Source organism: Boleophthalmus pectinirostris, unplaced genomic scaffold (assembly GCF_026225935.1).
Source record: "Boleophthalmus pectinirostris isolate CB_2022bp ecotype Guang Dong unplaced genomic scaffold, ASM2622593v1 HiC_scaffold_6, whole genome shotgun sequence".
Taxonomy (NCBI): domain Eukaryota; kingdom Metazoa; phylum Chordata; class Actinopteri; order Gobiiformes; family Gobiidae; genus Boleophthalmus; species Boleophthalmus pectinirostris.
Window position 1 is genome coordinate 8,075,812 of NW_026571447.1, and position 14,834 is coordinate 8,090,645.

At 39.8% G+C, this 14,834-nt stretch overlaps 1 protein-coding gene across 1 annotated transcript in view; it reads left to right on the forward strand.

Annotated features, from left to right (window-relative positions):
• The first annotated feature begins 442 nt into the window (after positions 1-442).
• The window catches only part of LOC110162663 (soluble guanylate cyclase 88E-like), a 34,816-nt gene continuing 20,424 nt past the window's right edge, over positions 443-14,834 (forward strand). Inside the window, exons 1-9 of the mRNA XM_055163431.1 lie at positions 443-570; positions 2,398-2,530; positions 4,572-4,746; positions 6,193-6,284; positions 6,478-6,735; positions 8,550-8,694; positions 10,014-10,139; positions 10,596-10,716; positions 12,994-13,123. Coding sequence (XP_055019406.1) covers positions 443-570; positions 2,398-2,530; positions 4,572-4,746; positions 6,193-6,284; positions 6,478-6,735; positions 8,550-8,694; positions 10,014-10,139; positions 10,596-10,716; positions 12,994-13,123 — 1,308 coding nt within the window. The remainder of the gene's footprint in view (positions 571-2,397; positions 2,531-4,571; positions 4,747-6,192; positions 6,285-6,477; positions 6,736-8,549; positions 8,695-10,013; positions 10,140-10,595; positions 10,717-12,993; positions 13,124-14,834) is intronic.

Below are 14,834 nucleotides of genomic sequence, written 5' to 3' on the forward strand. Positions count from 1 at the left end.
TCTATATTTAATGATCAAAAAATACATTTTACTTAAAGCAAACTTGTTCCTATTTCAAATCTATTTCTAAAACTACATCGGTTCCTGTTTTGTATATTCATGTGTTTACTTATCTTTTGGGGTTAAATGGTGTAAGTGTAATTCCTATTGCAGTGAATTTTGTTTATTATATTAATATTATGATGAGTGATATTGTAAATACATGGCCACAACACATAATTCTCAATTTTACAAACATGTACTGCTTTGCTTTTGAAAGTAAACTGCACAAAAGGAGAGTAATTTGTGATTTCGTGCTGGTCTTGATTTAGTCTCCGTGCAGTTTTTTTATTTTGACACAGTCTGACTAATAAATGAGATGTAATCGTTGATAAAACTGATGCGTCTCTCTTGGTCAGCTGAATAGTTAAGTTGGGCATCAGCGTGGGGGCCCCCTCTGAAGATGTACGGCCTGTATCTGGAAGCGGTGAACGACTACATCAATGAGTCGTACGGAGAAGACGTGTGGAGGCTGATCGAGAACCGAGCCGAGATCCCCCACCTCAAGTTTGTACGGCACCAGATGTACAAGTAAGACGCCGATAGCTTCAATATCTGTCAGAAGGACTTAAGCTGCAGAATGTCTCAATCAATGAAAGGGGGAAACTGCTCAGGTTTGATCAATGCTGTATTGATCATAACATGTTAAGTGGATGCATGATGAGCAGGTTTGCACTTATCACATCCAGGCACACTCATGATGTTTTTAACTATAATTATTGATTTGCCAACTACAGTATTTAGTCATTAGGGATCCAGCTCTTTCTGTTTTGATAGTGATAATTTGCCTTAAAGTATCTGATATCAACCAATACTAGAGCAGAGATATAATTTATTTCCTTTATACAAGAACAGCATATAGTGAAATAAAAAGACTGAAATGTGTGTAACTGTTATTTATCATTTAAATTAACTACAAAACAGCTCTAAGTTTAATATTATCAGACATTTTGGTTCAAACATTGGCCAGTAAATCATCTTATTACACCAGTGTATAAACAAAATTGGGATATCGACTAAACTTTTCTAAAACTAAACTTTTTTTCAAAATTGGTTCCAATATCTGAGACCAGTGTCATATCAGTATTGGCTATACTGCCTATTCCTTGTAGTTTATCACCAGGAACTGTACATTATCTATTTCAAATATAGATTACCATTAAGGATAATACTACTGCAACTCATGGAACAATGTAGGGAGAAATTTATAGTAAGTATGTCTCTGCATAAAATTAGATTTTGTATAATAGAAATCTCCAATACTGAGAGACATTTAATAACTTAATATCATAATGATTAATATTGCATCATCATATCCATCCATCCATGCATTTTCTTCCGCTTATCCGGGTTCGGGTCGCGGGGGCAGCAGTCTAAGCAGGGACTCCGAGACTTCCTTCACCTCAGACACTTCGGTTCCCCCCAAGAAGCTGGAGGAGCCGAGAGACAGTCCCTCCAGCGTGTCCTGGCCTCCTCCCGGGGGGATGTGCCCGGAACACCTCCCCAGGGAGGCGCCCAGGAGGTATCCGGAACAAATGCCTGAGCCACCTCAGCTGCTCCTCTCAACGTGGAGGAGCAGCGGATCTACTCCAAGCTCCTCCCGTGTGACTGAGCTCCTTACCCTACTATCTCTAAAGCAGCGCCCAGCCACCCTCATTTCGACCTCTTGTATCTGCGATCTTGTCCTTTCGGTCATTACCCAAAGCTCATGACCATGATGAGGGTAGTGTGAGCGTAGGAACTCAGATTGACTGGTAAATCGAGAGCTTTGCTTTTCAGCTTAGCTGCCTCTTCACCACAACAGTTCGATACAGCGGCCGCATTACTGCAGACGCTGCACCGATCCGCCTGTCAATCTCATCAAGCTGCACTATGTCATTTCGTTTGCATGAGGTTCTGTCACCTGCTCATCCATGGAGATGTTATTAGTTGGTCTGGAATGTGTTACTGTATGGCATTGTACTTATCTTTCTTGCAAGCATTCAATGATGATATGAGTGTTATTATTGTCTGCATTCTTAAATTGAGCAGGGTTGCCTCCACAGATCTGACCTGTAACTTGCCCTGGTAATTGCTTCTACTGTGGAACATTCCATGCAAGCCAAAAATACTTCAGTGGATGCAAAAGATACACCTTTAATGGTTGAAAGATTGGTTTAGTAAGCAAGGTTATGATGATTTCTTTTTGAATAGAAAAGAGCTTTTTTTTTCTTAGCAGGGTTCCTGGCAACCCTCTTTCAAGCATAATTTTAGCTCATTTCTGAAACTACAAATATTCACTATATATTGCAAAGACATGATGCGCATGTTTCTTATTTATACCCAAGATTTTGATAAGTTTTATGTGATTTGAATCAGTGATAACCTGATCCTGCGATTGGCGAAGGCAGCAGGGGAGGTGCTGGGGAAGACGCACGATGAGCTGATGTACGCTTTCGGAGTCTACATGGTCAAGAGGATCGGCAACTACGGATATGAACGCATCCTCAAGGTGAACGCACTCATGAAACCGCGGGGGTTAAAAACAAGTTCAATGCAGATGAAGAGAATGATGTAGTTGCAATAGTGTGGAGGGTTGTTGAAATGATGAGATTAATATGTTATAATGTTGTTCCCTCATCACAAACAGACCTGGAGTTGTTTTGTTTCATTCACACATGTTTAACGCACAAACCCTGCATGTTTCGGCTACTTTAAGTTCTTTTCTCAGACTTTTCTGTTCTACCTTGTGATGTCATGTGTTAATACAGGAATTGTTCCACTGTGTTTCCAAACTCCATACACCTTCACTAGAATCATTTGGTAAAAGGCAGCTGTTAATTTGAAAACTCTACATGACACTACATGACATCAAAAATTGGACCAGAGCATTTTGAGCTTTGGAGATGTAGACAAACTAATAATAAAGGGTTACTCAATTGTGTGAATCAATTCAGGTATGTTTTTGAGGAGGGAACAACATTCTAACAACACTTAAAGTTCAATTTTAGCTAATATATGACCTTTAGGGAAGGAGAAAGAGTAGACTGCGTGTATTTCGATAAGAGTGTATATTTCTGGGTCACCTTTATGTACTAGTCATACTGTGTTCATCACTTTTTATAAATGTTACAAGCAGTGTTTAGTCCTGGTTCAGCTCTGGTTTAGACCTAATTTAGTCCTGACTCAGTCCTCCTCGTTCAGTTCTCAGTTCAGTCCTGGTTTAGTCCTGGTTTAGACATGATTTCGTCCTGGTTCAGTTCTAGTTTAGTCCTAGTTTAGACCTGGTTTAGTCCTGGTTCAGTCCTCCTGGTTCAGTCCTGGTTCAGTCCTGGTTCAGTCCTGGTTCAGTCCTGGTTCAGTCCTGGTTCAGTCCTGGTTCAGTCCTGGTTCAGTCCTTGGTTCAGTCCTTGGTTCAGTCCAGATACGGCGCAATAGTTCGGCATCTTCGCTCGCTGATTATTTGATTATCAGCGACAGTTATTTTGGTGAGAGTAACTTAAAAGTGCTGCAATAGTCGTGCAATGTCTTACATTTTAAATGCAGTAATATTGTAATGTAACAAATTACTTTAAAATTATAGTAATGAGTCATAAATAATGCATTACAGTTTTGAAGTAACTTGCCCAACAGTGGTCACAACACATTTAATTTTACAGAGTAATAATGCAATATGGTCTCATAACATAATTGCCGATGTTATTTTCAAGGTTTTCTAGAATGTATAAAAAAATAACAGCCTATGTTAGTAAGACGACTGAGGTGGTTTGATGTTTTTTTGGTTGTAAATTCTTTCTAACTAATTGAGGAGCCAATGACTCCTACAGATGTAGCAGCACAGACTGTATATATAAATGGACATAGCCACTGTGTCCCACGTCGGAAGTGAGCATGGGCGCTCTTCCGGCTCCATCAGCTCTGATACTGAAAAAGAAACCTCTCTCCGTAACTGATTTTCAAACTGAACTCAGTGGGTGATGTCACACTCACTAAGAGCCTATTCACACGAGATAAGTACAACCTGGGGACGTCTGGGGATCGGCTAATTACCGCCCTGCTTTTGTGTTAATTACAGCACATTCACACAGGATAAGAGAAATCCATGAATTACTCCATTTTACTGACATTGACACAGAGATTGAAAGTTAAAAGAACACGGAAAGAAAAGAAAGAGATAGAAAAGGCACATAGTTACAACAACAATCACTGAGATGCAGACTAATCGGACTATTATTGTCACCTGACGTCTGTGTTTGGCAAAATATAGTAGGTAATTTGCAGCGGAATTTTTACTTTACAAATTACAGACATGTCGCATTCGCATGGGATTAAGATTTTAGGCATCCTCCGGAATTATTACAAATCACCAAAGGTCCACAGGTCAAACTACTCCCATGCAAATAGGGCTGTTGTCTACTTCTTTACTTCTTTATGTAGTCTATGTGCATCAGAGTCTGGAGAGTAGAATAGAAATAAAGATGAGGAAAGATGAAGCCGGCTGTATATTCTTGTATCCTGATTATCTCATACTTAGTCACTGCTGTAATTTCCAGGTGTTGGGGAGAAATGTGCGAGACTTCATCAATGAGCTGGATAATCTGCACGAGTATTTCCGCTTCTCCTTCCCCAAAGTGCAGCCGCCCAGCTTCTGTGTGGAGGAGGAGTGCGAGACCAGCCTCACCCTGCATTACAGGAGCACCAGAAAAGGCTTCACACAGTTCGTCAAAGGTACCCGCATCTGGTGGTTAGCTCCTGCCTCACAGTGGGAAAGTCCCGGGTCTAGATACTGCACTGTATTTGCATGTTCTCCCTGTGTATGGTTGGGTTTCCTCCACTTATACTTACACAGAGTATTGCTCGCCCAAAACCTCTGTATTGGAAAGTTGAATTAGTTTCAGAGAGCTTCCTGGTTACATAGGCTTATGGGCTGAGCTTTGTACCGGGGGCGTGGGCTTGTACTCTTAACCATAAGGAGGGTTTGAATAGTGCTCGGAAGAAACCACAAGATCACTCAAACATACATAAATGATTAATTTTTTTAAGTTTTCAGGCATGTTTTTGATTAGGGAACAACATTATAACATGATAGAAAGCTAAAATTTTTGATTTACAACTCAAAACAAATTATTATATCTTTTAACTTGGAAAAAATCCTCACCTTAAGTTTACAAATAGGATAATTCTCCAGCTTGGTGCTCCTGATGTAGCCAGGCTGGCGCCACCTAGTGCCTCTGCTCAGTTTCATTTCTCTCAAGCGACTAGGTCAGGAATCGGAATACACTAGACAGTTTGCAAGAACCCTGGAAGTGCGAGTTCGGGCACCAGCGAATCAGCGAAGAGCCATACATTCTGTGTTGGCAACGATTCCCGAGATTGAGGAATTAAAGTCGCAACAAGGAGAATGTTTGTCTTCGTGCAGGCTTTGGGAAAAGCTTAATATACCAGTTAGCCCTGTTAGAGAAACACATTACATACGTTATGACCAAATAGCAGTGATTGGTTAAATTTAAAAAGTACCTGCCTATTGTCAAGCAAACGAATTCTAATGCTGCGTGGTGAATCAGGCGACTCCTGATGATGTATTGGCTTAAAATCTAAAGAGGACACTTCAGCGCTGAAGAAGCCAACTGCTCCTGACAGCCCCAGGAGCAGTGGAGAATGAGTCCAAAACAAATATGGAAAACAAAACAGATATCCACATGCCGACAGTAAAGTTTAACATAATCAAATGCATTGTAGATAAAAGCAATAATACACTGCTTAATTCTTAATTCATTTAGACCTCAAGAGCTACTTTTATATTATAGCTATAGTTTGGCAATAGAAATTTTGTTCAAATACTGGGAAAGAAATCAGCCATTAAATGAAATGATTAAACTAAATATGCAAAACAGTAATTATCGCACACAGATGTTTGGGATTTCCAACTCCTAAAAAGTATGAGTATCTTTTCTGTCTGTAAAACTCCTAAAAATGAATCTTTTATATAGTCCCCAGGCAAGAAAAAGTTGTCTCTTTGAGTTTAAAGATTAGAATAACATCATCTAACCTAAAGCCAGAGAGTTCTTACCTGCCACAACTATTTTCAACATTAGATTCAAGAAACTGTCTATTTTAATTTAGACTATTCAGCAGTTTTGTCTTTGTAAATGCTTACCCGAATATCTCCCGTAGGTCAGCTGTCTCAAGTGGGCCGACAGTTCTACAACACAGACATAGAAGTAGAGATCCTGTCCAAAGAGGAGACAGAGAAGATGACCTATGTGGTATGTCCTTAACTTAGATTACTAGTATTTGTTAGGAAATTTGGCTAGTATTCTGTTAAGTTTAGTATATAGCTGGATCTATTTTTGGAGGGGCAGATGGCGCACATTGCCAGCCTCGCTTCTATCAGTCTACCCCAGGGCAGCTGTGGATAAAACAGTACCTCACCACCAACTGCATTATTCCTACATCCAGGTTTATAAGATGAACTTCGACAACGCCGCCTTCAAACACCGGATGCCTCAGCAGAAGACGGCTCCGAGCTACGAGAAGCTGCCCATGAAGAGAGGCATCTTCTTTGACATGTTCCCCTTCAGCGTGATCTTCAGGAGGGACATGACCATGTACCGCATCGGGGACGGCCTCAAGGAGGTCTTCTCCGACCTCCAGGGCAAGAAGGTCAACGAGGAGTTCACCCTGGTCCGACCTATGCTCGAGTTCAGCTGGGACAATGTAAGTTCTCTACAAGTCAGTGAGGAGAACCAGCTGTAGGAATCAACTATTCTGGTAATTTTCAGATTGTAGAACAGGGGTGGGCAATTATTTTTTTCCATGGGGCCACATGAGAAACAGAAAATATTGTGGAGGGCCAGGCCAGAACACTTAACTCATTTCTCCATAGTATTAATAGTATTTCTTTATAAAAGTAGTAAATAGCATTGTTTTGACGGGCTGGTAAGAGTTTCTGTTATGACTAAGCAATGAAAAAGTGAGACTGCCTTACAAAAAATGTCATTTAAAACAAACACCTCTAAAATAAAAGCAGTGCAGCTTTAGTCTATGCATGAGGTAAAATGATAAAATATGTTTATTTTGTCATTTCAAATTATTTTAAACTGCTGGTCAGAGTCATTCAAAGGGCCATATGTTTCCCAGGAGCTGTACAATGCCCAGGTCTGATCTAAAATGTGATGCCATGCTGCCAAATGCGGGGAAAGGGCCAGATTTACCAGCTGATCACATTGTACTTGTTGAACCCAGTATTTTCAATTACTGACTAAACTCGGGAACTCACTGTATATTACTCAGTGTATGTATATAATTTTGCATTTTAACCATTTTAATTTTTGCTGGTCCAATCTGCATTAATAAATATTGTCCTATAAAATGCTGTGATGTCATCTGAAAGTCAGCGATAGGGATTCTAAAGCTGTTGTTACCCCTTAATGCCTGAATTTTTATAAATGTATATATATATATATATATATATATATATATATATATATATATATATATATATATATATATATATATATATATATATATATATATATAATATGTTTTGTGTGTGTTTTTGCCTTCAAGTAGATGGTAAATTAAGTTGAGATGAATCATTTCACTATAGCAAAAAAATAAATCAAAATGTGGGTATGCTGCAAATTTGCTACAACTAGAAACAAATACTTGCCAAAGGTTCCTGCATATGCATTAATCGGCACTGGGGGAATGCAGCTGCTATCTCATCTTATATCTTGATGCGAAACGGTTTGTCGCATATTTGTGACACTAGGCATTAAGGGGCTATAGGTGTAGTACATAACTTTCTGTTGGAGGGTCTGTCACCTGCTTGTCTCCAAGGAGAGTTATAGTTTTGCCTGGAATCTTTCACAGTACTTTGACATGTTCAGCTGATTTAAACAGATTTTGACGATGTCTTCCTACTTGGAGCCCCAAAGTGTAAATCAGGATGGGGGGGCATACCAACTTTGTACACCTGAGAAACAGTTCTGAAGAAATGTATCCCAGGTGTAACGTCCTACTGCTCCAAGTAGGAGGACAGCTTCAAAATCTATTTAAATCAGCTGAACAGACATTTCACCATGTCACATCTGAGCAAGGCAGCAAAAACATGACACAAATATACAGCTCTGACTGTAAGAATCTTAATTATTATAAAATAAACTTAAATGCGATAGTGTTGATATTTTTCCTTTTATTATTATTTACATGTTTCATATGAAGAATGGTTGCATGTGAGAGGATGAAAGTAATAGTACGGAAATTGCAATTTGTACTTGCAGTCTTGTCTTGTCTTTATATAATTAAGAAATTCTAACCGGTTTTCCCTGGTTTTCATCTTAATACCGGGTTAGGGTTTTCACATTACCATAAATTAAAGTTATGTCCTGTCCCCTTGAGTAATTATCTAATAGCCATGATCACACATTTTGTTACCATGCAATTTCCATCCTATTACCATCTGTTACTGAGCTGTATTCTTGTCAAACATAATAGATCTTGTAAAATGTTTTCTTTTATGCCTGTAGATCTACACTCATCTAAACAATGTATTTGAGCTGCTGTCCAAAGCCGTGGTGGAAAGCAAACAGAAGGTAAACATCCCCAAACTGAGTAAAGAGGAGCCAGAGGAGAAGGAAGAGAACGAGAAAGCCAAGAGGGAGGAGGAGAGAGGTACTGGTCACACAACATCTACCACTGTACTTTTAGATTCGACGGTTTATGTATTGGATCAAATGGAGAGGTGCATGAGCTGAAGATAGTAGTTCTGGTAATTTTGTTTTTAACATGATTGGCTAAATGTTTTATATAAATAATTGGTGTCTGGCTGTCTGTGTAATCCCTCAATTCATAAAAAATAAGACATATGCGTATGTCTGTCAAAAAGTGACCATATTTATCTTGCTCCATTTTGTTGACATATTAGATACAAAATAAATTACAGGGTGCATTTTGGATAGCTTCATCCATCCATTTTCTTTCACTTAGTCTAAGCAGGGACTCCCTGACTTCCTCCACCCCAGACATGTCCAGCTCCTCCGGGGGGACCCCAAGGCGTTCCCAGGCCAGCAGAGAGACACAGTTCCTCCAGCTTGTCCTGGGTCTTCCCCGGGCCTCCTTCTGGTGGCACATGCCCAGAACACCTCCTGAATGAGGCACCCAGGAGGTGACTGAGCCCCTCACCCTATCTGTAAGGGAGCCCCAGCTTTGAGATCTTGTTCTTTTGGTCATTACCCAAAGCTCATGACCATAGGTGAGGGGAGGAATGTAGATTGATCAGTAAATCAAGAGCTTTGCCTTTTGGCTCAGCTCCCTCTTCACCACAACGGTTCAATACAGCGACTGCATCACTGCCGACCCTGCACCGATCCGCCTGTCAATTTCACGCTCCCTCCTCCTCTCACTCGTGAACAAGACCCCGAGATATTTTGGATACGTTTTTTAGGATTTGAGTCAACTAGATTTTACTGAAATTTGGAATGCATTTTCAATATTGCAATTGTTTTTGTAAAAACTCACTCAAATTATTCTTATAATCTGATATAAACAAATCCTTCAGTGCTATCGATCAAAATCTTGATTAGTACAGGACTGCAAAGTTTGGTACATATAGGTGCTACTTTAGGGGATCATCTTTATGTTCCTTTATGTTCCTACATGAAAAAACTGCCTTTGGAGTTACAATGTCCCACATACATATATTTATGGATGTAAGTTCTAGGGTTAGATCCAAACAGCAAAAAGATTAGTTAGCCTCTCCTTTACCAGAGCTGTGCCAGAACTGAAGAAGCTAGATGGGTGAGTGGCGAAACAAAACCAAAAAAGTAGTGTTGATAGAATTCAAACTTATTGTTATTCATTGATTAAAAATACATTCAGAAACAATCTCATTCACACTGCAACTTCACCATCTTCTGACAAATGTTTGAAATACCTTACCCACAATGGCATAAATGACCTGCAGACACATTCTCAGACAGTATTCTCAGCAGAGTCTAAGGCGGTGGAGGAGATGAAGGGCACAGATCAGGAGTACAGCAGCGCCCTGACCCAGTACAACAGCTCGGCTAACTCTGGAGGAGAGGACATCGAGCTGCTGGCCTTCCAGACAGTCACCGGTCAGTATTTAAAGAAGAAATGTTGTGCTTTTTGGGAGGTTTTACTTTGAAACTATAACACACATGGATCGTTGTTTTACATATTCTTCTCTGTAAAGTAGCATATTGATCTAATGCATTTGTTTTCCTGTAGAAGTCAGAGCTGGTAAAGGCATTTCACAGCAAGCAGCAGATTTTTATTCACGTTTTTTATTGTTGAACCTTTGCAGTGGGCGGGGATAGGGGGTAGGTGCAGAAAAGTATCAAGACCAAGTGATTTCAGTGTAATATGAATGTAATGTAATATGACATTCTTTGCAAACTCTATTTACATTTAAGTATGAGTAACAAAGGGTACAAAGGACATTTTAAAGCATGTCTGGCCAGTAAAATCGTGACAATTTAGCAAACTGAGTAGATGATTCAAATTGGGGTATGACAAAGTTATTTCATTGACTTCTTTATTTGTGTGATTAGGCAAATGCAGCGAGACCATCTTCGAGGACATGAGGGAGCCTCCGAAGAAGCCTCTGCACCTGAAGGGACAAATGAAGTATGTCCCCCAGTGGGACTCCCTCATCTTCCTGGGGACACCAATGTAAGGACACCAGAGAAACACAGTCACATTTTAAGCTTTCAGTGAACAAAATAAAGGTGTTGTGGTTTATTTTTGTTAGTCTAATCAAGGAATTCAGACCAGTAACATTATGGTTAATAGGTTATGATTACAGAATTAGCTCTATGTATGTCATGTGTGCCCATGTCCACCCTGGAAGTAAAAGGTTAAACTTATGAATTATAAAAAATACACTACCGGTCAAAAGTTTTAGAACACCCTAATTTTCCCAGTTATTTGTTGCAATTCAAGTCGTGCAAGTCCAATGAAGAGCTTGAAATGGTACCAAGGTAAGTACTGAACAGACAGACGTTAAAAAAAAGATAAAAGAACAAAACACAAGTCCAAGCTCTGCCAAAACTACCTCAGGAAAAAAGAACATGATGGTAAAGCTTCAAAACATGGACTGTCCATGTCCTGTCTCCAGACTTAAACCCCATCGAGCTGGTTTGGGATGAACTGGACAGAAGAGTGAAGCAACCTACAAGTGCCACACATTTTTGGGAACAGACTCGGAAAGAACTCTCTGAAGAATATTTGATTTCTGTTGTAAAAAAGAATGAGCCACGAGTGTGTTCAGCTGTTATATCTGCCAAAGGTGGACACTTTCATCAATCAAAAGTTTAGAATACGTTTTGGTCAACAGGAAACAGGAAACTTTTGACCCGTAGTGTACAAAAAGATATTCCTACTAAACCCTTTAATATAATTATCTTAAATACGGTTAGTAGACTTATTATTTGCTCTATACAGTCTCAGTCAAAATCCCACAGACATGAGAAATGTGTCCTTTCAGTTTCAGTGGTGTGATAGGTTAGATTCTTCCTCACAAAAGTTTTTTAGTGCTCCCAAATGTTACTTTCAATATCACCACATGTGTTTTGGGTCAGAGCTTTTCTTCTGAGAAAGGATAAGATCTACTTTCTTTCTCTCACATTTGACTCTTTGGACCCAGCACACAGACTCAACACTATTGGATATGTGTGTCTCTGTGTACAAAGCAACTACCCTATTTTTCTGACTATAAGTCCCTCCGAAGTATAAGTCGTACCAGCCAAAAAATGCGTAATGAAGAAGAAAAAAACATATATAAGTTGCACCAGCCTATAGGTTGACCTTTTTTGGGGAAATTTATTTTATAAAATCAGAGACCAGCTGTCGTAAGACTCATCATCAGTTTCAGAATTATTCCGGCCTTTCTGAATCCTGACAGGATGGTTTAGCTTGTCACTGAAGTCCAGGTCCTCCAAACTTTCTTTCTACTGCTTAATTACCGTTTTCGGCTGCATATTTCACTACTTGCAGCTTGTAATCTGCAAATATGATTTTCTTTTTGGGGGCATTTGTGTTGAGTCTTCTCAGTTGTCTTAATAAGTTTGTTTAAATTTCCAGTGGTACAGAAGTAAGAGTACTCTATCTGCAGGAGACATGCGCAGTAGAGGAAAGTGACAGTGGTACAGGAGTAATAGGAGCAGCAGATACTGACACACAAGACTAGAGCCTCTCGTGGCTTCAGTGTGAAAATTTTAATATACAATTCACGCCGGAGTATAAGTTGCAGGAAACACCCAAACCATGAAAAAAAGTGCGACTTATAGTCCGAAAAATACGGTACTAAGCAACTTTAGAATGGTCAGCCCAATATGTATTTATTTGTTTGTTAGGGACAATGCAAATTACTGAACATCTGTAATTACAGTGTAAATCTGCCATTATACCAAAGATGCAAATTTCATTCCTATAAAATGATATCAAATGCTCATGGAGTCAGTTAAGGTGCTGTATAAATGCAGTAGTTTCAATTAAATTCCCATTCATTGTGTTTTTACAAAGACCAAAATCACAACACAGTCACAGGGCTTCACGAAATTGTAGATTTTGTGTGCTGAAAGGTAGAAAACCAAACAGTGAAACAGTCATTGGTCAATAAAAAACGCATGATTAACCAACGTTCACAGGAAACAAATTAATACACAACTGCCCCAGAGCGCCCCCTGTCTTCATAACTTCCTTCTCTGCAAAGAAAAAATCCATGCTGTGTTTGTATTTTAGTGTTGAGACAGTTACAAAATTGTGGATTTAACCAAAAGAAAGGTAGAAAACCAAACAGTGAAACAGTCATTGATCAATAAAAGATGCATGATTAACCAACGTTCACATAAAACAATCTAATGCCTAACTGCCCCAGAGCGCCACCTGTCTTTAAAACTTCCTTCTTCAGGAAACTAATAGATTTTTTGTGCTGTGTTTGTGTTTCAGTATTGAGACGGTGGAGGACATGATAAAGATGGGCGTTTACGTGAACGATCTGAACCTGCACGACTCCAGCAGAGAGCTCATTCTGGCTGGAACACAGCAGTCGGCCGAGCTGCAGCTGGCTCTCGATCAGGTAAACACTGACACCGAGGGCTCTGGTTCAATTACAGTGCATTATATAGGCTGTTCCGAGCACTAATGTATTGTGGGAAAAAACAGAAAATTGTACTAATGGATAGGAAACATGATAAAGACATACAGGAGCAAAAGTATATGTGTTTTGTTTCATTCACGCATGTTTAAGTAATCTTTTGTTATTATTCTGTCTACATCTCCAAAACTCAAAACGCTCTGTTGCACCTTGTGATGTCATGAAGCAATGTTTGTTCAGTAGAGATAGGCCATTCTAGGGCTAAAATTATCCAAATGATTCTAGTCAAGGTGTCTGGAGTTTAAAAACATATTGGTAAATGGTAAATGGTCACATTTTTATGCAGCACTTTTCCACCTTCAAGGCACTCAAAGCTCTTTACAACAAGGAACCACTCACCCATTCACACATACATTCAAACACCAGCGTACACAGACACTGGAGGGTGAGGTGGGTTAAGTGTCTTGCCCAAGGACACAAAGACAACATTCATCTGTGGGAACTGGAATCGAGCCGCCAACCTGTGGGTCAGTGGATTTGACCGCTCAAAAATTGATGTTTATGTCGAGATAGTGGACACAACACTCTACCAACTGAGCTACTGCCGCCCCAGTGGAGCACTTCCTGCATGACATCACAAGGTGGAACAATGTGTTTTAAGTTTGAGAGAAGAACTCAGGCTAAATATGCAGGGTTTGTTTGTTAAACAAGTGTGAATGAAACAAAACACAACTACTCATATGTTTTCAACGAGGAAACATTATAACATAGAAGAGAAAATAGCGTAATATGAGTATACGAGAGTATGAGTATACCTTTATTTAGCAATTTCTTCACATGTTCAAGACATACAAAGGAATCGAAATTGGACCCGTCACCCCATCCATACATTTACGAACACATTTACATGGGAATATGCACATTTACATGGGAGTACAGGACATGGACCAAACAGGAAGACAGGTAGCAGAGGGAGAAAACAATGCAGCATAACATGAGGATAGGAGGGAGGAGAAAGAAAAAAAGAGGACAGTCCCCAGACCATGCTCCTTAACTGGGGCATAGTATGGAACCAGTACACACACACACAAAAAACACCTCCTCAACATCCATCCATCCATTGTCTTCCGCTTATCTGGGGCCGGGTCACGAGGGCAGCAGTCTAAGCAGGGACTCCCAGACTTCCTTCACCCTGAACACTTCCTCCAGCACCCCAAGGCGTTCCCAGGCCAGCTGAGAGACATAGTCCCTCCAGCAACATCAGCACATAATCAAAACACAGTACAGACATAATGACTAGACTTGCAACCGGGTAGGATAGTGGCCCTTTAAGAGTGGAGAGTGTGATAAAGGGAAGTTATATACCATACTTATAGCACTGCTGGTTGTTAGCAAGAAATACAGCAGAGTGAAGGCAATTTGTGTGATAAAATTCAGAACACACACTTCTCAAATAACTTATTAAATATCCTAGGGGACTGACCCTTTTCTAAAAATGTGGCGTCTTTTCTATCCTTACAAATCAGGACTAAGTTGCTTTGACTTGTCCCCCATGCATATACAGAGGGTAGGATATCCAAACATTTTAAAGGAACAGTCCGTAATTTTGGACATAAGGCCTATTAGCCAGAGTGTTGGAGACGTGTGGAGAAGTAAAACCAACCTTGCATTTGAAAGATTTACGTATGAGCAG